The sequence below is a fragment of the Dendropsophus ebraccatus genome, chromosome 3 (assembly GCF_027789765.1).
Source record: "Dendropsophus ebraccatus isolate aDenEbr1 chromosome 3, aDenEbr1.pat, whole genome shotgun sequence".
NCBI lineage: Eukaryota > Metazoa > Chordata > Amphibia > Anura > Hylidae > Dendropsophus > Dendropsophus ebraccatus.
This window is the reverse complement of record NC_091456.1, coordinates 41559134-41583118: the sequence shown is the minus strand read 5'-3', so window position 1 is coordinate 41583118 and position 23985 is coordinate 41559134. Positions and strand designations below refer to the sequence as shown.

General features: G+C 42.7%; 1 protein-coding gene across 3 annotated transcripts in view; it reads left to right on the top strand.

The window, feature by feature from the left end:
- The first annotated feature begins 14829 nt into the window (after positions 1-14829).
- Positions 14830-23985, top strand: part of LOC138785529 (ubiquitin carboxyl-terminal hydrolase CYLD-like) — a 30867-nt gene continuing 21711 nt past the window's right edge. The window contains exons 1-5 of one of the 3 annotated variants that reach the window (XM_069961572.1): positions 14830-14946; positions 16565-17069; positions 18471-18765; positions 20865-20930; positions 21996-22264. In XM_069961572.1, coding sequence (XP_069817673.1) covers positions 16614-17069; positions 18471-18765; positions 20865-20930; positions 21996-22264 — 1086 coding nt within the window. In that variant the 5' untranslated portion in view covers positions 14830-14946; positions 16565-16613. Of the gene's footprint in view, positions 14947-14976; positions 15099-16564; positions 17070-18470; positions 18766-20861; positions 20931-21995; positions 22265-23985 lie in introns of those variants that run through there. The other 2 variants (XM_069961570.1, XM_069961571.1) reach the window with 2 other exon arrangements.

The following is a 23985-nucleotide window of genomic DNA, read 5'->3' as shown; positions in this document are numbered from 1 at the left end:
AGACAGGACACTTTGGTATGCTATCCCCCCCCCCCCCCCACCCCACACCACCCCACCCCCACTACATAGAGAAATGTTTTACTTTTTTATATAGCAGCAAATTGCTGTTTCTGTGCGCAATGTTCCACACTGCATTGAATCCATGAACTGTACAGTTGGTTTTAGAATAATTGGAGGAGATTTATGATTTATCAAACATGGTGTAAAGTGAAACTGGCTCAGTTGCCTCTAGCAACCAATCAGATTCCACCTTTCATTCCTCACAGACTCTTTGGAAAATGAAAGGTGGAATCTGATTGGTTGCTAGGGGCAACTGGGCCAGTTTCACTTTACACCAAGTCTGATAAATCTCCCCCATTGCTTCTAGAATAGTATGCCTAATGGAGGCCCCATATGACAACACACAGATTGTCCACAGCCCTGTTACTGCAATGCTGAAATACAGTATGATTGCTTTTAAAGGGGAACTCCGGATCAGAAAAACTTGTTTTCTATTAAAAGTACTTTAAAAGTTAAATGTGTGTCTATATAATGTATTACTGTACCTGTACGGTTCTGCCACACTGGTAGCTGATAGAAATCCAGGAAGTGAAGAAAAATGGCATCTGTGCAAATCCACATTGTCTCCTGCTCCTTCTGCTATCCCCCCCTTAGGAGACAAATATTCCATGCCTCTGTCTCACATTGTGTGTGTTTGCTGAGATCAGGCTGATGATGCAGACAGGGGGCAGGGAGTGATGTCCCAGGAGGCTTGGCTGGATCCCCCAATCCCCTGAATGATTCACCATCTCTGACCGGCCAGAAGCAGGTGTTGCACTGATTTCTCTAATTGTGCAGAAGTGTGCAGTGAAATTAGGGCTGTGTTCACACATTGCAGTACTGCAGCGTATTCACAAAAATGATGCAGTAACACAAGTAAATGATGCTAAACGGCAGAGAGGGTCAGAGCCTTATTGTGGGGTTCAACTTCCAAGATAAAAGATGATTGATCATAATATGTGCATGGAAATTAAAAGAAAAAATAAATCAGAAAGTCCTTTACTTTATTCCAATATCAATGTTACAGGTAGAGAATACAGCATGCTGTGTGGTGTTACAGGTAGAGAGTACAGCGTGTTGTGTGGTGTTACAGAAAGAGAATACAGTGTGCTGTGTGGTGTTACAGACAGAGAATACAGCGTGCTGTGTGGTGTTACAGGTAGAGAATACAGCGCGCTGTGTGGTGTTACAGGTAGAGAATGCAGCGCACTTTGTGATGTTACAGGTAGAGAATACAGCATGCTGTGTGGTGTTACAGGTAGAGAATACAGTGTGCTGTGTGGTGTTACAGGTAGAGAATACAGCGTGCTGTGTGGTGTTACAGGTAGAGAATACAGCGTGCTGTGTGGTGTTACAGGTAGAGAATACAGCGTGCTGTGTGGTATTACAGGTAGAGAATACAGAGTGCTGTGTGGTGTTACAGGTAGAGAATACAGCGTGCTGTGTGGTGTTACAGGTAGAGAATACAGCGTGCTGTGTGGTGTTACAGGTAGAGAATACAGCGTGCTGTGTGGTGTTACAGGTAGAGAATACAGCGTGCTGTGTGGTGTTACAGGTAGAGAATACAGCGTGCTGTGTGGTGTTACAGGTAGAGAATACAGCGTGCTGTGTGGTGTTACAGGTAGAGAATACAGCGTGCTGTGTGGTGTTACAGGTAGAGAATACAGCGTGCTGTGTGGTGTTACAGGTAGAGAATACAGCGTGCTGTGTGGTGTTACAGGTAGAGAATACAGCGTGCTGTGTGGTGTTACAGGTAGAGAATACAGCGTGCTGTGTGGTATTACAGGTAGAGAATACAGCGGGCTGTGTGGTGTTACAGGTAGAGAATACAGCGTGCTGTGTGGTGTTACAGGTAGAGAATACAGTGCTGTGTGGTGTTACAGGTAGAGAATACAGCGTGCTGTGTGGTGTTACAGGTAGAGAATACAGCGTGCTGTGTGGTATTACAGGTAGAGAATACAGTGTGCAGTGTGGTGTTACAGGTAGAGAATACAGCGTGCTGTGTGGTGTTACAGGTAGAGAATACAGTGTGCTGTGTGGTGTTACAGGTAGAGAATACAGCGTGCTGTGTGGTGTTACAGGTAGAGAATACAGCATGCTGTGTGGTGTTACAGGTAGAGAATACAGCGTGCTGTGTGGTGTTACAGGCAGAGAATACAGCGTGCTGTGTGGTGTTACAGGTAGAGAATACAGTGTGCTGTGTGGTGTTACAGGTAGAGAATACAGTGTGCTGTGTGGTGTTACAGGTAGAGAATACAGTGTGCTGTGTGGTGTTACAGGTAGAGAATACAGTGTGCTTGGTGGGTGGGACCACAATGAAATGATAAATTACTGCAAATAATTCAGTAACACTATGAAACTGCAATGTGTGAACACAATGGGCAAGCTGGAGGACTGTGATGAACAGCTAAGGGTAAGCATTGCATTCTGGAACCTGTAGTACTGTGTACAACTGATAAACCGGGAAGTGCAGAAACACAAAACAAAACAAAACCCCCAAAAACAAATGGATTTTTGGTAGTTTCAAAAATGAAATAGACAGGTAAGTAATGCTTTATGCTTCTGCAGAAGTTTAATTTTTTTTAACCTCTACCTGGAGTTCCCTTTTAACTTAGAAAGTTCCAGAACTAATTTAACTTTTTAACATAAACTTGTAAAATCCCTTTAATACAAATCTGTAGCCTCTTATCCCTTCTTCTTTTAATATAATACTGCAGCAAGACAATATGACTGTCTTCCATCTGCAATAGTACGCTATGCTCTACTATTATACGCTTATAATAAAGACTGTGGCTAAATCATGAGATAGCAGCTGCTGCTTATCAAGTGCAATCTAAAAAATGTGCACTTTTTTCAGAAAATCTAATTATTCAATGTACTTTCTCTGCTGTTCTCAAACATGAATGTGGAAGCTTTATTAATCGCCAAAAGAGCCACTGAGAGAGGCTCCCACATTACTTATGAGAGCCTATAGCAGGTCTATAATTATACATTTAGTATCTAGTCAGCTAATTCTACAGAACATTGGATCCTGGGGAGCTGTTTATTAGGTAATATCCTCATACAGACAGAAAGATGAGCTACTTAGGCTGTTCGGCCTCCTAACAATTACATATGATTATTAAGGCCATAGCTGTAGTCATGTTTTCCAGGCGGTCCCCAGGCTGTATCCACCCTCTATATGGAGCCGCCAGCCCGATGGGATTCAAACGCCTATCAGTTTTGCTTTTCTCATCTCTAGTAGGAACTGTATTTTCACAAGGGGCTACATAGCTAGTCTGAGATGAGAGAAGCCTTGATTTAAAGGGGTTGTCCAGCAAAAACTTTTTTTTTTTTGTTTTTTTTCCCAAATCAACTGGTTTCAGAAAGTTATATAGATTTGTAATTTACTTCTATTTAAAAAATTCAAGTCTTCCCATACTTATCAGCTGCTGTACAGTATGTCCTGCAGGAAGTGTTGTTTTCTTTTCAGTCTGACACAGGGGCTGTCTAGAGCTTGAAAGGTTTATATGGACATTAGCTGCTACTCTGGACAGAGTTCCTTTCTTGGACAGAGATGGCAGCAGAGAGCAGTGTGTCAGAATGGAAATAAAACATCACTTCCTGCAGGACATACATCAGCTAATAAGTGTGGGGAAACTTGAGATTTTTAAATAGAAGTAAATTACAAATCTACATAACTTTCTGGTACCGATTGATTTGAAGAAAAAAAATAAAAAATAGTTTTTCACTGGATAACCCTTTTAACAATTAGGCATAATTCGGACCTTCTGGAGGAGGGGACGCACTCACAGTTTGCAGTTATACGGCCTGGGATCTCTTCCATGCATAGCACTAGCTAAGCCCCACCTCCACTTCCTGTGTCCTGTTACCTGAGACCGATGTAGCCTAACAAGCAATGAACAACACATTGAAGAAAAGTGAGTGGCCGAGATGTTAGAGCTCTTTTTATGTGGTGCGGAGTCATTTTTGGTAAATCGAGTCATTTACAAATATTTTAAGAATCACATGGGCTCTTAAATGAAAAGAAGGCTTTTGAAGTGATAGTGACCATAAATAATGCATCGTGACTGTATAGGCATAATAATGCATCTTTCAGTTATCTATATCATAAAAATCAAAGTCTGTCTGTCTGTCTGTCCTTCTGTCTGTCTGTCTGTCTGTCTTCTATAGACTTCCAAACGCCTGAACCGTTTGACCCCAAATTTGGCACACAGATACATTGGGTGCCCGGGAAGGTTATTGCGAAGGTCCCGTCCCCACCAGATGTACAGGAGGGGAGGGGGAGGGGAAAGAGAGGCGCCTCATAGAGATGAATGGAAAAATCTTCTCACTGCAAACACAGGTGATATAATTAGCTGCAGCTGACACGGCAGTTGGAGCCTTAGCAACCAATAGGATTACTGCTTTCATTTTCACAGAGAGCAATGGTTGCTAGGGAAGCTGCCTCACAACATCCACAGTAATAACTGGTAGACCCCCTACTCCATCTATACTGTACATGTATACAGGGCCCCCTACTCCATCTATACAGTACATGTATATACAGGACCCCCTACTCCATCTATACAGTACATGTATATACAGGACCCCCTACTCCATCTATACAGTACATGTATATACAGGGCCCCCTACTCCATCTATACAGTACATGTATACAGGACCCCCTACTCCATCTATACAGTACATGTATATACAGGACCTCCTACTCCATCTATACAGTACATATATATACAGGGCCCCCTACTCCATCTATACAGTACATGTATATACAGGACCCCCTACTCCATCTATACAGTACATGTATATACAGGACCCCCTACTCCATCTATACAGTACATGTATATACAGGACCCCCTACTCCATCTATACAGTACATGTATATACAGGGCCCCCTACTCCATCTATACAGTACATGTATACAGGACCCCCTACTCCATCTATACAGTACATGTATATACAGGACCTCCTACTCCATCTATACAGTACATATATATACAGGGCCCCCTACTCCATCTATACAGTACATGTATATACAGGACCCCCTACTCCATCTATACAGTACATGTATATACAGGACCCCCTACTCCATCTATACAGTACATGTATATACAGGGCCCCCTACTCCATCTATACAGTACATGTATATACAGGACCCCCTACTCCATCTATACAGTACATGTATATACAGGACCCCCTACTCCATCTATACAGTACATGTATATACAGGACCCCCTACTCCATCTATACAGTACATGTATATACAGGACCCCCTACTCCAACTATACAGTACATGTATATACAGGACCCCCCACTCCATCCATACAGTACATGTATATACAGGGCCTCCTACTCCATCTATACAGTACATGTATATACAGGACCCCCTACTCCAACTATACAGTACATGTATATACAGGACCCCCTACTCCATCCATACAGTACATGTATATACAGGACCCCCTACTCCAACTATACAGTACATGTATATACAGGGCCCCCTACTCCATCTATACAGAACATGTATATACAGGACCCCTACTCCATCTATACAGTACATGTATATACAGGACCCCCTACTCCATCCATACAGTACATGTATATACAGGGCACAACAGATATACCAAACTGTGACTGGGTAACACTGCTACACCAGACCTGACCAATACCGCCATACTGTGCTGGATAACACTGTCATACCAGACCTGACCAATACCGCCATACTGTGACTGGATAACACTGCCAGACCAGACCTGACCAATACCGCCATACTGTGACTGGATAACACTGCCACACCAGACCTGACCAATACCGCCATACTGTGACTGGATAACACTGCCACACCAGACCTGACCAATACTGCCATACTGTGACTGGATAACACTGCCACACCAGACCTGACCAATACCGCCATACTGTGACTGGATAACACTGTCATACCAGACCTGACCAATACCGCCATACTGTGACTGGATAACACTGTCATATAAGACCTGACCAATACCGCCATACTATGACTGGATAACACTGCCATACCAGACCTGACCAATACCGCCATAGTGTGCTGGATAACACTGTCATACCAGACCTGACCAATACCGCCATACTGTGACTGGATAACACTGCCATACCAGACCTGACCAATACCGGCAAACTGTGACTGGGTAACACCGCCACACCAGTCCTGACCAATACCACCATACTGTGACTGGATAACACCATCATATCAGACCTGACCGATACTGCCATACTGTGACTGGATAACACTGCTATACCAGACCTGAACAATACCACCATACCGTGACTGGATAACACCGCCACACCAGACCTGACCAATACCGCCATACTGTGACTGGATAACACCCCCATACCAGACATGACCAATACCGACACTCTGTGACTGAATAACACTGCCATACGGGTAAATACAACCCTGCAGGTATACAGGACACTACAGGTATACAGGACCCCAAAACTATATACTACAAGTGCACGGGACCTCCACAAAACTATATACTACAGGTATACAGGACCCCAAACTTTACACTACAGGTATACAGGACCCCAAAACTATATACTACAGGTATACAGGACCTCCACCAACTATATACTTCAGGTATACAGGACCTCCACCAACTATACACTACAGGTATACAGGACCCCAAAACTATACACTACAGGTATACAGGACCTACACCAACTCTATAATACAGGTATACAGCACCTTCACCAACTCTATACTACAAGTATACAGGACCCCAAATATACTATAGGTATACAGGAACTCCACCAGCTATATACTACAGGTATATCGGACCCCAAACTATACACTACAGGTATACAGGACCTCCACCAACTCTATACTATAGTTATACAGGACCCTCAAACTATTTACTACAGGTATACAGGACCCCCGAACTATATACTACAGGTATACAAGACCTCCACCAATTATACACTACAGGTATCCAAGACCCTCAAACTATAAACTACAGGTATACAAGACCTCCACCAACTATACATTACAGGTATACAGCACCAACTATATACTACAGGTATACAGGACCCCCGAACTATACAGTATAGGTATACAGGACCTTCACCAACTGTACACTGCAGGTATACAGGACCTCCCTCAACTATACACTATAGGTATACAGCCCCCCCAACTATGCACTACAGATATGCGAGACCCCTAAAAACTATACATTGTGGGTATACAGAACCCCTCCAACTATGCACTACAGGTATACACTAATTCCACTGATTAACTCAGATGAAACAATACCTTTAGCTTGGCCTCCTGGGCACCTTAGAACAAATCTAATTAACACACTGACACTTTATACCCGGGCAGCACCGGGTACATTTTCTAGTGTATTATAATACAGTATAACATTACAACATGAAGGTGAGTGGACACTAATGGTGCATTTACATATATTTAACTGACAGATTTTTGAATCCAAAGCCAGGAACAGATTATAAAAAGGAAACAGGTCATATAGGAAAGACTGAGATTTCTCCTCTTTTCAGATCCATTCCTGGTTTTGGTGACAAGAATCTGTCAGATAAATCTGTCTGTGTAAACACACTATTATAGATGCTACTTTTGCCTTCATGATTACACCATAGTGAGACGTGATACACCATAGTGAGATTACACCATAGTGAGATTACACCATAGTGAGATTACACCATAGTGAGACGCGACCTCTCCCAACTCCAAGCCGCCACCATTCTCCCTGTCACATGGTGAGTATATACCAGAAGGCAATGGACTAAAAGCTGAATAACCACCATGTAGACAGGAAAGAGTCCGCCCCTCCATGGCGTGGCTCCATTAGAATAAATGGAGCCGCATCATGGAGGGGCAGGGGTCCCCTCCGACTGGGGCGGGCCGGCCCACCGTCAGTGCTTCACCCTCGGCCCGGTAACCATGAATAGAGCAGCGTCGTATGTGGGAAAGGGCCGCAGTTCAAAAAAAGGACCGTGGCACCGGCTTTCCTATGCCGGCGCCGTTCAATTCATGTGTGATTTTACAGAGAGTGTACCAGAGAGTGTAAAAGTGTACTCTTTAGGGTGCGTTCACACCTACAGGATCCGCAGCGGATTTTCATGCTGCGAGTTTGCAGCTAAATCAGCTGCAGATACTGTACTGTGAAGCTCAATGGGTCCCATACACCCATACACGCAGCTGCCTACATGGGACCTGGCCCCTTAAATCCCCGCACGCAGCCCTGACCTCCCCCCCCCCGGCCCCCAGCATACATCACACAGCCACGGCCCCAGCAGGTGATGTATGCTGTGTGTGGGGGGCCCCGGGCGGCGATCGGGCATGCTGGCGGTGCGGGGGTTTAAGGGGGCCGGGGCTGTAAGCTGCGGGCGGCCGGCGGCAGCGCAGGGATTAAAGGGGCCGGGTCCCTTGCAGGCAGCGGCTCCGCTGCGTGTATGGGACCCATTGAGCTTCACAGTACAGTATCCGCAGCTGATTTTGCTGCAAACTCACTGCATGAAAATCCGCTGCGGATCCGGTAGGTGTGAAGGCACCCTTAATGAAATCTGCTACGGATCCGTTAAGTGTGAATGTACCCTTAATGTCAGAAATGAGAAGTTCTCAACATTCTGCTGTGAGAAGACCTGACCTGAGTGTTTGGGCCTGCTGTCTCTTGTCTTGTGTGAAAGCAGGTGCCAAGCTGTATTCTATGCTCTTGTACCTCCTATGAAGATATAAAAAGGCAATCTGTGGCTCATATCTATTCAATCCATTTACACAGAAAGATTATCTGACAGATTATCTGCCAAAGATTTGGAGCCAAAGCCAGAAACAAACTATAAACAGAGATCAGGTCATAAAGGAAAGCCTGAGATTTCTCCTTTTCAAACCCATTTCTGGCATTGGCTTCAAATCTTTGGCAGATAATTCTGTGTAAATGCGCAGAATTCTTTGGGCGGATGGCGGAGTGCACGTGAGACATCCTATTGAATCAGTGGAACTTCAAGTGGAATCTCTGTTGCTTGAAATTCTGCACTGATTCCATAGTGTGAACACGCCCTTATGGTCGGCCAGTAACTATGCTCAGGCCACTGGTCACACCTACACATTTATTATGCTGGACTCAATAGTGCCTTATGCAAAGGCCTCATGCACATGTTCTATGAATGACAGAACGTGTGAACCATGAAGCTGCGCAGTGGACTCCATGCTTCAATATGATGCTGAGTCCACTGCCCAGCTCCACAATCCGCACCTTCTGTGATTCATGAAACGTGTGATTTATAACGATCAACGATTTCTCGTTCGGTCGTTAATCGTTAACTGCATTTCAACCGAACGATTATAGTTTAGATTCGAACGATTTAACGATAATCTGAACGATAATCGTCCAGTGGAATAGGGCCCTAAGTAGTAACATAAGGCGTCACTGCCATTAGGTATAGCCAAGGGCTCTTCCCCGTTCATTGTGGAGAATTGCAGCTCGGCTGTAAATCCGTGGTTCTCTTCAGTCGGCTGGGTGCAGTATGGATCAGATATTTGGAGCTGTTTCTTTTCATTCCTCTGCCAGGTTCCCCGTTTTCCTTTTTAATAGACGTATCGAAGACGGATGATTGAAATGTCATCTCCAATTTTATATATTGCTCTTTGTAATGCTAAGTTTACACGAGGCGATTATTGGCCCGATCGTACGATTAACGATTTCGAAGTAACAATTTTTTTTTTATAACGATCAGCGTTTAGACGGTACGATATATTGTACGGAAAAACCATTTTGCGATCGTTTTGCAATCGCGCGCCCGCAGCCCGGCCCCCTGCTCAACCGCAGCCCCCTGCGCCGCCCCGATCAACATGTTAAAAGATCAAAATTAACGATTTATTGATCGTTCGCCGCGTTTACACGTACGATTATCGTTCGTATTGGATCATTATCGCGAGAATCGGCCCGATAATCGTTCCGTGTAAACAGCACACAGGATAGGTATATAGTATACAGCACACAAGATAGGTATACACTATACAGCACACACAGGATAGGTATATAGTATACAGCACACAGGATAGGTATATAGTATACAGCACACAGGGTTGGTATATAGTATACAGCACACACAGGATAGGTATATAGTATACAGCACACAGGGTTGGTATATAGTATACAGCACACAGGGTTGGTATATAGTATACAGCACACAAGATAGGTATACACTATACAGCACACACAGGATAGGTATATAGTATACAGCACACAGGATAGGTATATAGTATACAGCACACAGGGTTGGTATATAGTATACAGCACACACAGGATAGGTATATAGTATACAGCACACAGGATAGGTATATAGTATACAGCACACACAGGATAGGTATATAGTATACAGCACACACAGGATAGGTATATAGTATACAGCACACAGGGTTGGTATATAGTATACAGCACACACAGGATAGGTATATAGTATACAGTACACACAGGATGGGTATATAGTATACAGCACACAGGATAGGTATACACTATACAGCACACACAGGATAGGTATATAGTATACAGCACACAGGATAGGTATATAGTATACAGCACACACAGGATAGGTATATAGTATACAGCACACAGGGTTGGTATATAGTATACAGCACACACAGGATAGGTATATAGTATACAGCACACACAGGATAGTTATATAGTATACAGCACATACAGGATAGGTATATAGTATACAGCACACAGGGTTGGTATATAGTATACAGCACACAGGATAGGTATATAGTATACAGCACACACAGGATAGGTATATAGTATACAGCACACACAGTATAGGTATATAGTATACAGCACACACAGGATAAGTATACACTATACAGCACACACAGGATGGGTATATAGTATACAGCACACACAGGATGGGTATATAGTATACAGCACACACAGGATGGGTATATAGTATACAGCACACACAGGATAGGTATATAGTATACAGCACACACAGGATAGGTATATAGTATACAGCACACACAGGATAAGTATACACTATACAGCACACACAGGATGGGTATATAGTATACAGCACACACAGGATGGGTATATAGTATACAGCACAAACAGGATAGGTATATAGTATACAGCACACACAGGATAGGTATATAGTATACAGCACACAGGATAGGTATATAGTATACAGCACACAGGATAGGTATATAGTATACAGCACACACAGGATAGGTATATAGTATACAGCACACAGGATAGGTATATAGTATACAGCACACAGGATAGGTATATAGTACATTCAGCCATTCAGGAGCTTGGAAAAGTCTCTGACTCTTTGCGCCAAAACATAAAAGTATTTTTCTACATTCTGGAGGCCCAGCTGGATACATGAAAGGTACTGTGTGTCTTCTCGACCTAACAGCTATCTAACAGTGTCATGAGATTGGAACATGAATGACAGCTGGCAGATTCACTTTAACCCCTTCACGTCAACCACACGGCTGTATCTATTCCTACTGCTGATGCCCTGAGGTGTAGGAACGTGTGGAAACGTTCCTGCCGTGAAGAGGCTTTAATGTGTGTGGGAGGGGGCTGCTTCAGTGTGAGCAGCCCTATATACATTAATATGTCAGAAGCCAGGGATAATGACCCCCATTAACCCCTCAAACATGGCAATCTCTGCATTTAAAGGAGTCAGTGGCAAGAGAAGTACCTGTCACTGACTGACCGGGACCCTACAGCGGGGGATAGGTACATAGTATACAGCACAGACAGGATAGGTATATAGTATACAGCACACACAGGATAGGTATATAGTATACAGCACACAGGATAGGTATACAGTATACAGCACACACAGGATAGGTATATAGTATACAGCACACAGGATAGGTATATAGTATACAGCACACACAGGATAGGTATATAGTATACAGCACACACAAGATAGGTATATAGTATACAGCACAGACAGGGTTGGTATATAGTATACAGCACACACAGGATAGGTATATAGTATACAGCACACAGGATAGGTATATAGTATACAGTACACACAGGGTTGGTATATAGTATACAGCACACAGGATAGGTATATAGTATACAGCACACACAGGATAGGTATATAGTATACAGCACACACAGGATGGGTATATAGTATACAGCACACATAGGATAGGTATATAGTATACAGTACACACAGGGTTGGTATATAGTATACAGCACACACAGGATAGGTATATAGTATACAGCACACACAGAATTGGTATATAGTATACAGCACACACAGGATAGGTATATAGTATACAGCACACAGGATAGGTATATAGTATACAGCACACACAGGAATTGGTATATACAGTATACAGCACACACAGGAATTGGTATATACAGTATACAGCACACAGGATTGGTACATAGAATACAGCACACACGGGATAGGTATATAGTATACAGCACACACGGGATAGGTATATAGTATACAGCACACACAGGATAGGTATATACAGTATACAGCACACACAGGATAGGTATACACTATACAGCACACAGGATAGCTATATAGTATACAGCACACACAGGATAGGTATATACAGTATACAGCACACACAGGGTTGGTATATAGTATACAGCACACAGGATAGGTATATTGTATACAGTACACACAGGGTTGGTACATAGTTTACAGCACATACAGGATAGGTATATAGTATACAGCACACAGGATAGGATTATAGTATACAGCACACAGGATAGGTATATAGTATACAGCACACAGAATTGGTATATAGTATACAGCACATACAGGATAGGTATATAGTATACAGCACACACAGGATAGCTATATAGTATACAGCACACAGGATAGGATTATAGTATACAGCACACAGGATAGGTATATAGTATACAGCACACAGAATTGGTATATAGTATACAGCACACAGGATAGGTATATAGTATACAGCACACAGGGTTGGTATATAGTATACAGCACACAGGATAGGTATATAGTATACAGCACACAGGGTTGGTATATAGTATACAGCACACAGGATAGGTATATAGTATACAGCACATACAGGATAGGTATATAGTATACAGCACACAGGGTTGGTATATAGTATACAGCACATACAGGATAGGTATATAGTATACAGCACACAGGGTTGGTATATAGTATACAGCACACAGGATAGGTATATAGTATACAGCACACACAGGATAGGTATATAGTATACATCACACAGGATAGGTATATAGTATACAGCACACAGGGTTGGTATATAGTATACAGCACACAGGATAGGTATATAGTATACAGCACACAGGATAGGTATATAGTATACAGCACACAGGATAGTTATATAGTATACAGCACACAGGGTTGGTTTATAGTATACAGCACACAGGATAGGTATATAGTATACAGCACACACAGGATAGGTATATAGTATACAGCACACAGGGTTGGTATATAGTATACAGCACATACAGGATAGGTATATAGTATACAGCACACACAGGATAGTTATATAGTATACAGCACACAGGGTTGGTATATAGTATACAGCACACAGGATAGGTATATAGTATACAGCACACAGGGTTGGTATATAGTATACAGCACACAGGGTTGGTATATAGTATACAGCACACAGGATAGGTATATAGTATACAGCACACAGGGTTGGTATATAGTATACAGCACACAGGATAGGTATATAGTATACAGCACACAGGGTTGGTATATAGTATATAGCACACAGGGTTGGTATATAGTATACAGCACACAGGATAGGTATATAGTATACAGCACACAGGGTTGGTATATAGTATACAGCACACAGGATAGGTATATAGTATACAGCACACAGGGTTGGTATATAGTATACAGCACACAGGGTTGGTATATAGTATACAGTACACACAGGGTTGGTATATAGTATACAGCACACAGGATAGGTATATAGTATACAGCACACAGGGTTGGTATATAGTATACAGCACACAGAATATGTATATAGTATACAGCACACAGGGTTGGTATATAGTATACAGCACACAGGGTTGGTATATAGTATACAGTACACAGGATAGTTATATAGTATACAGCACACAGGGTTGGTATATAGTATACAGCACACAGGGTTGGTATATAGTATACAGCACACAGGGTTGGTATATAGTATACAGCACACAGGGTTGGTATATAGTATACAGCACACAGGGTTGGTATATACTATACAGCACACACAGGATAGTTATATAGTATACAGCACACAGGGTTGGTATATAGTATACAGCACACAGGGTTGGTATATAGTATACAGCACACACAGGATAGGTATATAGTATACAGCACACAGGGTTGGTATATAGTATACAGCACACAGGGTTGGTATATAGTATACAGCACATACAGGATAGTTATATAGTATACAGCACACAGGGTTGGTATATAGTATACAGCACACAGGGTTGGTATATAGTATACAGCACATACAGGATAGTTATATAGTATACAGCACACAGGGTTGGTATATAGTATACAGCACACAGGGTTGGTATATAGTATACAGCACATACAGGATAGTTATATAGTATACAGCACACAGGGTTGGTATATAGTATACAGCACACAGGGTTGGTATCATACACCTCACACTTCTGTTTTCCCTCTGTCACAAACTGGGACTTTCCCATCCCGCCCCTCCTGCATCTTTATTGGTTCTCGTAACTCCTCCTTGTCACTGATTGGCTGCCTGAGCTGCCAGTTTCACACTCTCACACTTCCTCGTTGTAAACTCCCAGCCTCAACTCTGAAGTTTGTGGTGTGTAATGTTGTATGGAATCTCCCTGAGAGGGCGAGGGCTGCTGCTCCCTGCGAACCTGTGTCTGAAGGAGGAGACATTGCATGAAGGTGAGTGCACACCTAGAGATGCTACATGTACTTTGCCTTCTTGATTGCACCATAGTGAGACGTGTTAGACATGCTGGGAGTTGTAGTTACACAGCAGTTTGTGGAGCACTGAGGAGATACCTGTGAAGCCTCCACCATCTCCCTGTCACATGGTGAGTATATATCAGATAGCAATGGAGTAAAAGCTGAATGCCCACCATGTACACAGGAAAGAGTTACTCTCAGAAATGGGAAGTACTCCGCACTCAGCTGTGAGTAGACCTGAGCACCATAATAGTCTAGGCCTGCTGTCTGCTGAGTCTCGTCATATAGCAGGTGCCCTTCTATTCTCTCCTACCTCCTGCAATGATGGAAGTGCCCAATCTGTGGCATATAACTATTCGCCCTTGGGGTATGTTCACACTGAGGAATCTGCCAGGAATTGAAGAGGAAAGTTTTCTGCTCAAAATTTCTCGCCTGTTCAGCTCTGGCAGAATTTGAGTGGAATTCAAGCCCCATTGGGATCCGCGACAGAATTTTCCTAACGAAACTTCCGCTGTGTGGGCGAATGAGCGTAAAAATAGAAATGTTCATATTTTATGAGCAAGATTTCAAACAGATTCTGTATACATTTTTATGTGAAATCATCTTGAAATTCAGCACTGATTCCTTAGTGTGAACATACCCTTAGTGACTGTACCACCAGGCCCAGGCTAAAGAAACCCCAGCCCATCCATGACGTGACTCCATTAGAATCAATGAAACCCTATCATAGAGGGGCTGGGGTTTCCTCCCACTAAGGGTGAGTCGGCCGCCTCCAGTGCTTCAGTCTGGGCCTGGTGGTACAGTCACTATATCCAGCAAAAATCTTTTTCTGACATCAGTTGATTTGAAAGAAAGTTATATAGATTTGTAATTTGCTTCTATCAAAAAATTTCAAGTCTTCCCATACTTATTAGCTACTAAATGTCCTGCAGGAAATGTTTTATTTTCAGTCTGACACATTGCTCTCTGCTGCCACCTCTGGCCGATACAGGAAATGTCCAGAGCAGGAAAGGTTTTCTATGGGGATTTATATAAAACCGAGACAGAGTTCCTGTCTCAGCCAGAGATGTCAGCAGAGAGCACTGTGTCAGACTGAAAATAAAATAACATTTCCTGCATGAAATCTAGCAGCTAATAAGTATGGGAAGACTTGAGATTTTTTAATAAAAGTAAATTACAAATCTATATAACTTTCTGATATCAGTTGATTTGAAAGAAAAAGATTTTCGCTGGACCACCCCTTTAAGGGCAGCCAGTAACTATTCCGGCCACTGGTCACACCTACACATTTATTATGCTGGACCCAGTGGTGCAGCAGACACAGGATTGAGCGTACAGCACTGAGGCCTTGTGCACGCTTTCTGTGAATCACGGTACATACGAACCATGGAGTTACTCAGTGGAACGAATCTGTTACATTCCTTCCCCGTCCATAGCATCCGCATATTTGCGGACGTGTGAATGCCCCCTAACAGTGTGTGAACCCAGCCTTATCTCATCTGACTTTCAGCACTTTACTAAGTAGTAACATAAAGCATCACTGCCATTATGTATAGCCAAGGGCTCTTCACCATTCTTTTCTTTCCTCTTCCAGGTTTCCCCGTTTCCCTTTTTTGTAGACGTATCGAAGACGTGTGATTGAAATGTCATCTTCAAATTTATATATTGCTCTATGTAACTTCTCATCACTTCTGCAAAATGCTGATGGCAAACATAACCGAGTGGAGCGGGGGAGTCTGTTAAAAGTGACGACTGCAGCCCCACCCGCCAACCTCTCCCGGATGGATAATGGTCTGTTCCATTCCCCCACTCTGTGGCTGCGAGTATTCGAAACCGAGAAGGTGGTTGCTGTAGATCCATTGTCTGTACAAGAAATTGGACTCTCGGTATGGAGAATATTACTAGCAGTGACAGATACAGAAGAGAGGTATGCTTTTTATATGGACGCTAAAAGACTACGGGACGTCATGAACTTGAAACCTGGGGATCGTGTCTGGGTGCAAGTCAAATCGTCTAGTGGACGCAAAGAGAGAGGTGTGCTTTGTTACAAAGGATCTGTCAATCACGAACAAGAGATCTTTTTTGGCGTGCAGCTTATGGTGAGTTATGAATTAATAACGTGATAAAAAAAAGTTAGAGGAGAACTCCGACCAGGGGAAGGGGTGGACAAAGAATATAACATCCACTTACCTTCCTGACTCCAGCGCTGCCATCCACATAACACCAATTTGGTCCCTTATATACGGCCACTTCCTGGTCTTGGGACGTGGAGCCGCGGGCAACAGCGCTGGAGCTGGGGAAAGAAGTGGATGTAATTTTGCCCTACCCGAGCAATTAAAAAAATTGGATCCTGGCCTGAGTTCTCCTTTAAGCTTTGTATGATCGGCTCTACTGGGGTCTTCCCTGTGGATTCCTTAAAGGGGTTATCCGGGTAACAAAAACAATATTTTACACAATCCCCCTTTCCAATATCACTCTGTCTAATATACATGTACAACCTATCTTGCACCCCCTGTTTCTTTCTCATTCTTATCTGCTCTGGATGTCTAAATTCGTCTTCTCTGTGTCCACTCTGACAAAGCTGAGCTCCCTCTCCCTTTGTAGACACAGGACATGTGATCTCATCTCTTTGGGACAGATTAGCTGTCTAGAATGTGCAGATTAGCTGTCTAGAATGTCAATAGACTTTCATGTGTCCCTGAGCCTAGGTCTCTGTAATATGAAAAGTTATAGTTCTATCTCTGCTTGCTGTCAGTGAATGCAGGCATATGTACCTGTCTTTGTGTCACATCTTTGTATATTGTAAGTGTTATGGATGTTCTTAGAGTTTGGATGGAACTAGAATGCTTTCATTCACAGTCAGCAAGCAGAGGTCCAAACCTGCACTATACCCCCTATCCCGTGGTAAACAAATGCACATTATGCAGCACAAAGCTACACCATGCGTGCATCAGCTCTGCTACATCGCCAGCTAGTATGGAATATGTACTGGGGGGACGTAATGCAAAATCATTGAAAAAAAAAAACAGTCCTGTGTTTACTGTGCAATAGTAATGACAGCAGTGATCAGGAAAGAAAGCTAAGGGGGTGAGTGCCCATATGGACCAATCAGGGAGATGCATGATGGGAAATGTAGTTTCCTGGCTGGCGCCATCTTGGATATAGATCAGCTTTTAGAAAAGCTTGTAACTCGGTAATGGCAGCAGCTAGAAACACTGGAGATGGCTCAAAGTACTCAGAAGGACTTGGTAAATAAGAGCAGATAGCATTTTGTTCTTTAGTTCTTAGGTGGATAACCCCTTTAATTTGATGGAAAAAATAATACTGTTTGCAGTGCTATTTTTTTTTCTCCTCATTCCTAAACATGACCCTATTGTAGATGGGGTCAGTCAGGGGCCATTCATACAATCAATCCAGCACTGCTATGTAGTCTCTGTGTATAATGGAAACCATGGTGTAAATCTAAGTTTTATTTTATCTTGACTTATTTTGCCTTTTAGGAGTCTGCAGTGGGGAAAGGCTTTACAGATGGGACATTTCGTGGTCAGAGATTCTTTCGTTGTGATGAGAATTGTGGAGTTTTTGTATCTGGAAGCAAATTGGAGAAGGATTGGACTGAATACCCTGTAAGAAAATCAGGAAAAATGGATGAGAAGTCGCCTGAAGGACATGAAGAATTAGTGTTGAGAACCAGGAAATATCATCATGAGCCACGCACTAAACCACTGATATTTATGCCACGTGGAGTGAGACAGGAAAGTCCACAAAGAACTGATGAAAAAGATCCAAAAAATGGTAACTTTTAAATCAGTTGTTTTATATACTGTATATACCTTTTCAACTAGATTTTTTTTTCTACCACACCTTAAAGGGGGCGTTTTCATCTCTACAGACTGACGCAGCAGTTGTGGCTAGAAATTTCAAAAAGTACAAAATTCTTGCAGTGCATGTCCTGTATCTCCCTGCCCATAACCCTGCCCCATCCTGCCCATTCTCTGCCCCCTGTCATGTCTGCATTCTCAGTATGAGCTTACTAAACTGAATGTGATACAGTGGTCATATGATCTCATGGTCGGCAGAGGGAGCAGGAGAAAGAGAGTGAATTGCAGAGAGGCCAGTTTTCTTCCCTTACCTATGCGGTAAAACTGTGCGGACACAGTAATACATCTATATCCCTTTCAATTTTTTACTTAGCACTTTTTAGTATAGAAAATAATTTCCCCTATCTGGAGTTCACCTTTTAAAGTGACTCTGTACCCACAATCTGACCCCTCCAAACCACTTGTACCTTCGGATAGCTGCTTTTAATCCAAGATCTGTCCTGGGGTCCGTTCGGCAGGGGATGCAGTTATTGTCCTAAAAAACAACTTTTAAACTTGCAGCCCCGTGCCCAAAGGGAGTATCTGTGCCCTAACTTTGCACCACCCCTCCGTCACTCCCCACACTCTTCATCATTAGGAATGCCACTGGAACATTTTTTCCACTGGAACATTGCACAGGTGTTTAACGATCCAGCCCATGTTCAGTATTCACACAGCTGACGAATAGGAGGCAATCTGCCTGGAGCATTCCTAATGATAAGAAGGGCAAGGAGGAGGGACAGACAGGGTGTGCCTAATGCATACACAATCTAGGCCACTCCCATAGGGCATGGGGCTGCCAGTTATAAAGTTGTTTTTTTAGGACAATAACTGCATCACCTGCCGAACGGACCCCAGGACAGATCTTGGATTAAAAGCAGCTAACCGAAGGTACAAGTGGTTTGGGGGGGTCAGATTGTGGGTACAGAGTTGCTTTAAAGTGTGCATGACTTGAGACACAAGTTAGGCCATGTTCCCTTTTACAAAGGTTATGCATTTTTTGGCCCAGTGAAAAAATCTGTGTATAAAACCTATAATAAATTTGAAGAAAAATTCTGCGCAACTTTTCTTGGACAACCCGTGTTTGGTCACCCCAGTGCAAAGCTGATCTAACTTCTAGTGTTCTGAGTGTTCATTTTGCCCTAAAATTGAGAAGATCTTAATTTGTGCCATATACTATACAGTATATACAATGAATGTTCCAGTACCTCCTGGATTACATCCTGTATGAGCTCGAGTAATTGACTCGGTAATCAGCGATTGATTCACTTGGTATGAAGTGTGTGATGATTGGAGTCGAGAAATCGGTGTCTATGTTGAAATTAGAATTGTAAAATACCTTCATTATGCACCTTTTGTGTCCAATACTCAAAAGAGGAGATAAATACCAGTACAAAAATAGGGTAATTTATGCAAACACAGCAAGATACAACTATCTACGTCATCCAACTTGTGCACCGTCCACAAATGGAATGGTCCCAGGATATACAGTTGCAAGAAAAAGTAATTACTAATAGAAATGAATGTAAATCGAGCATACTCAAGGCTGATCGTTCAGCATTTAAATACTGGTGGCTGAAGATGTTGGATGCGGTTTTGTGGTCCTAAATGCAATTTCAAGGGACAATTTCAAGGGATTTTGGTTACTTTTTCTTGCAACTGTACATAATAATTGAAAACGTGCCACCTATAATAAAACGATAGCTCCAAACTACATCATGCAGGGATAATGTGAAAGTCAATGTTCTTACTTGAGTAGTGTTGAGTGAACTTGCTGAACATCTAACGGGGCATCAAACATCTCTAGCCACCAAGAGTCAAATGTCCACCATGCAGGTTTGGACAAACGTTGCTGAACATGAATATTTGGCACACTTTATGTCCAGTGTTTGTTTGTTTGTATGTATATATATATATATATATATATATATATATATATATATATATATATATATATATATATATAATATACATTATAATTAGTGTATTTTTATTGCTACACCGTGTGGCTGATGTTTGGCCTTGTTTCAGCAGATGTTTCACAGTCAGGAGAAGAAAGGAACGTGAAGTACTGTGCTACAGAAGAAGATCTTATACAAGGTATGTATAAACCTGGGTTATAATAGTCTGTTGTGCATATTGAAAATATCATAGAATAGAAAAATCCTATAGCCCTGAAAAGTTCTTTTACCTGGCAAATTAATTCCCCAGTCATGTTCTGAGGCTTCTTAAAGGAGCTAAAATGCTCTCTTGAAGGGAAAGCTTCTTCTAAAAGGTGGTGTAAAAGCTGCTTTTTATATCCTTATTCCCAGAATTCTCAGCCTCCACACCCCTTTGGGGTCCTCTTGATAAGAAACTCATAAATTATTTATATATATTCTTCGTTGCCATCTCAACCTGTGTGTGTGTAGGGGTTTGTTTCATTTTTGTAGTATGCTTTATGGTAAGGTGTATGGTGTTATTACAAAGTACAGTTGGTACTGCCAAATAACCCTAACATGGCTCTGTGGATGGAAAGAAAGTTAAGACTCTTAGAATGTTATCGGGGAAAAAATGAAATCTAAAAATATGAGTTTCCCTGGTCCTGACGGGATTAAGACTTGCTTGCATGCTTTGGCTATACAGACCTATTTACATGTACTAAAATAAACCAAAAAACTAAACCAATGGAGACTCTTCAGTAAGTACTCCATTTGATTTTTTTGTCGCTGGTCTCCCTGAGCTCAGCGATTGCTGTGTTTTGTTGGTCTATTTTATATTGCCCCTGTTAGCCAGAATCCTACTCCACACTGACGAGGGGCAACTACCCCGAAATGGCCGTCTGTGGATGGATGCCTGCCTTGGTAACCCTTTTCATATCGTAATACTCGCCACAGAGTTAGACTTTGTCGCGAAAGGGGCCACCCTGGTATTTCCCTCTGAGTGGGACTTAAGGGGCTACGTATCAGGGTGGTTTGGTGATCTCCCCACTGGGAGGCACCCCCTTGGCAATAGGCTTTCTTCCTCTGGAGGGATATTTGGCCATTCCTGTGTTTTGAGACTCGTAACTGAGGCTCCACAGACCCCGCTTTTGTCAGAAAACCAAACCAAGCAAAGTAGTATAACCTGATTAGTAACTTTTATACTTGCTTACCCAGGCACTGAATTCAATTTATATATTTTCAGCTGATGATGACCCACAACCTTTAACAAACCCTCTTGAAGGAGAGGAGGTACAAAACTTGAATCAGCCTTCAGAAGATCATCCACCAGCTAGCCTCTACCGACCTCCCAGGAATTGGAGCCCCTCTAGTCCATCTGCTGAAGGCGAAGCTCTAAGTAAAGGTCTTGAACTCAATTCCATGGTTGAAGTAAATGATCCTCCCATTTATGGGGTCATACGGTGGATCGGGCATATTCCAGACTGTACAGAACCTATTGCAGGGCTTGAAATGGTAAAAATACATCCCATATTACTCTGCTCACCTGTCTTGGATCCTGCTCTTCTCCCGGGCTCTGGGCTCCTCTGCTCAGGTCTAGCTGCTGTGTATGGGGGTGGAGCTTGCTCACTGCAGCTCTCAGGAACCGGCTGTCATTATCATAGCTTATTTAGGAGAACTGCAGAGTGATAGGATGTGGTGAGGGGGCCTTAGCGTCCTGGCCCAGTCACCGCAGCAATAGCTGTGACCCCTCAACCCCTATAGCTTTGCCACTTATTGATGAATATTATACAAAAAGTGCAAAATAGAGAATGGAAATAGGACCTCTGCTAGTCCAAAGAATGGGGACATAATTTCTTATGAATAGGAGAAAACAAGCTTAGATGGGACATATCAAAAGTTTTGATTTTGTAAGGTCTGAGTGTTGGGAGAAGTACACAGGCCTAGAATGACTTTCAATGCAAGTCTTTGGGGCCATCTAAGTCTCAGACAGAGAACTGGAAGAGGAGTATGAAGCAGTGTGGTTGTCTCCCTGCCTGCTCTACGGATCGGTCAGGGTCTGTTCATTCAGACCCTGGCCAATGAAAACTTTTCTTAGCTATATCTCTTACCTACCTTCCTCGGCGCTGTTCCCATGAGGTTAGTAGTTGAATACACTGCCTAGAGCACCATTAGGAGCACTGCCCCACACCCATCGTGCTCAGCCATCCTCCTGCTAATGATAATCAATGGAGTGATGGGGGCGAGGCAGTGCTCTTAATGGTGCTTCAGGCCATGGGTTCAACTACTAACTGCACGGTAACGGCACAGAGGAGGAAGGTAATAGACATACCTTCCTCCTCGGTGCCCCGTGCGCATTTGGGGGCTAACAGCAGATTAGATTAGTCTGCTTATAGTTCCCCTTTAAATTTACAAATAATGAAGCAGATCTGTGGCCACCCCTGACCTTTTTTATATTAGTAACTACTTGTATCCCCCCCCCCCCCATATATATAACTGGATTTCAATGTGTGTTCACTTTCTTACGAGGTATAATACACAATCAGCCCTCTATCTCTATACTTCTATAGAAATCCTGTCATTGAATATGCTATGTTATTACTTTAAAGGGGTTATGCAGGTTAGAAAAACATGGCTGCTTACTTGTAGAAACAGCCCCACCTTTATCTCCAGTTTGGGTGTGGTTTGCCAACTCTCTTTCATTAAAGTGAATGGATTTCATTGCAAAACAGCCATGTTTTTCTAATCCTGGATAACCCCTTTAATCTGATTACCATTTCCATTTTGCTGAATCCACCCTATGTTTATACGATCTGATTTAAATCGCTATAAAAGCCATAATTAGAGTAAAACGCTAGTGTCAGACACTGGTTTATATTAATACATGAAATGTGCCAACTTTTTATTGTGAGTGCAAGAGGTTGGGTCCTCTATAATTCATCACTAATACAAAGTGACTGCTATCTTTCTAAACCCTGCGCTCCTTTAGCTCACAATGGCAGCATCTTCTGAGGAAAGATGATCAAGGATACCCTAAACTGCTGATAGAGTCCCCTGTAAGGCCCTAATACACAAAGCGATTATTGGCCGTTATTGGGCCTTACAGACGATAATCGTCTTGTGTAATAGAATACAGCATTCAGCCGACATGCACGATGTTGGCTGATCATTGTCTTTTAACACGTTGAAAATCAATGATCACGATAGCAGGGACATGTTGCCTTCGCTATCTTCTA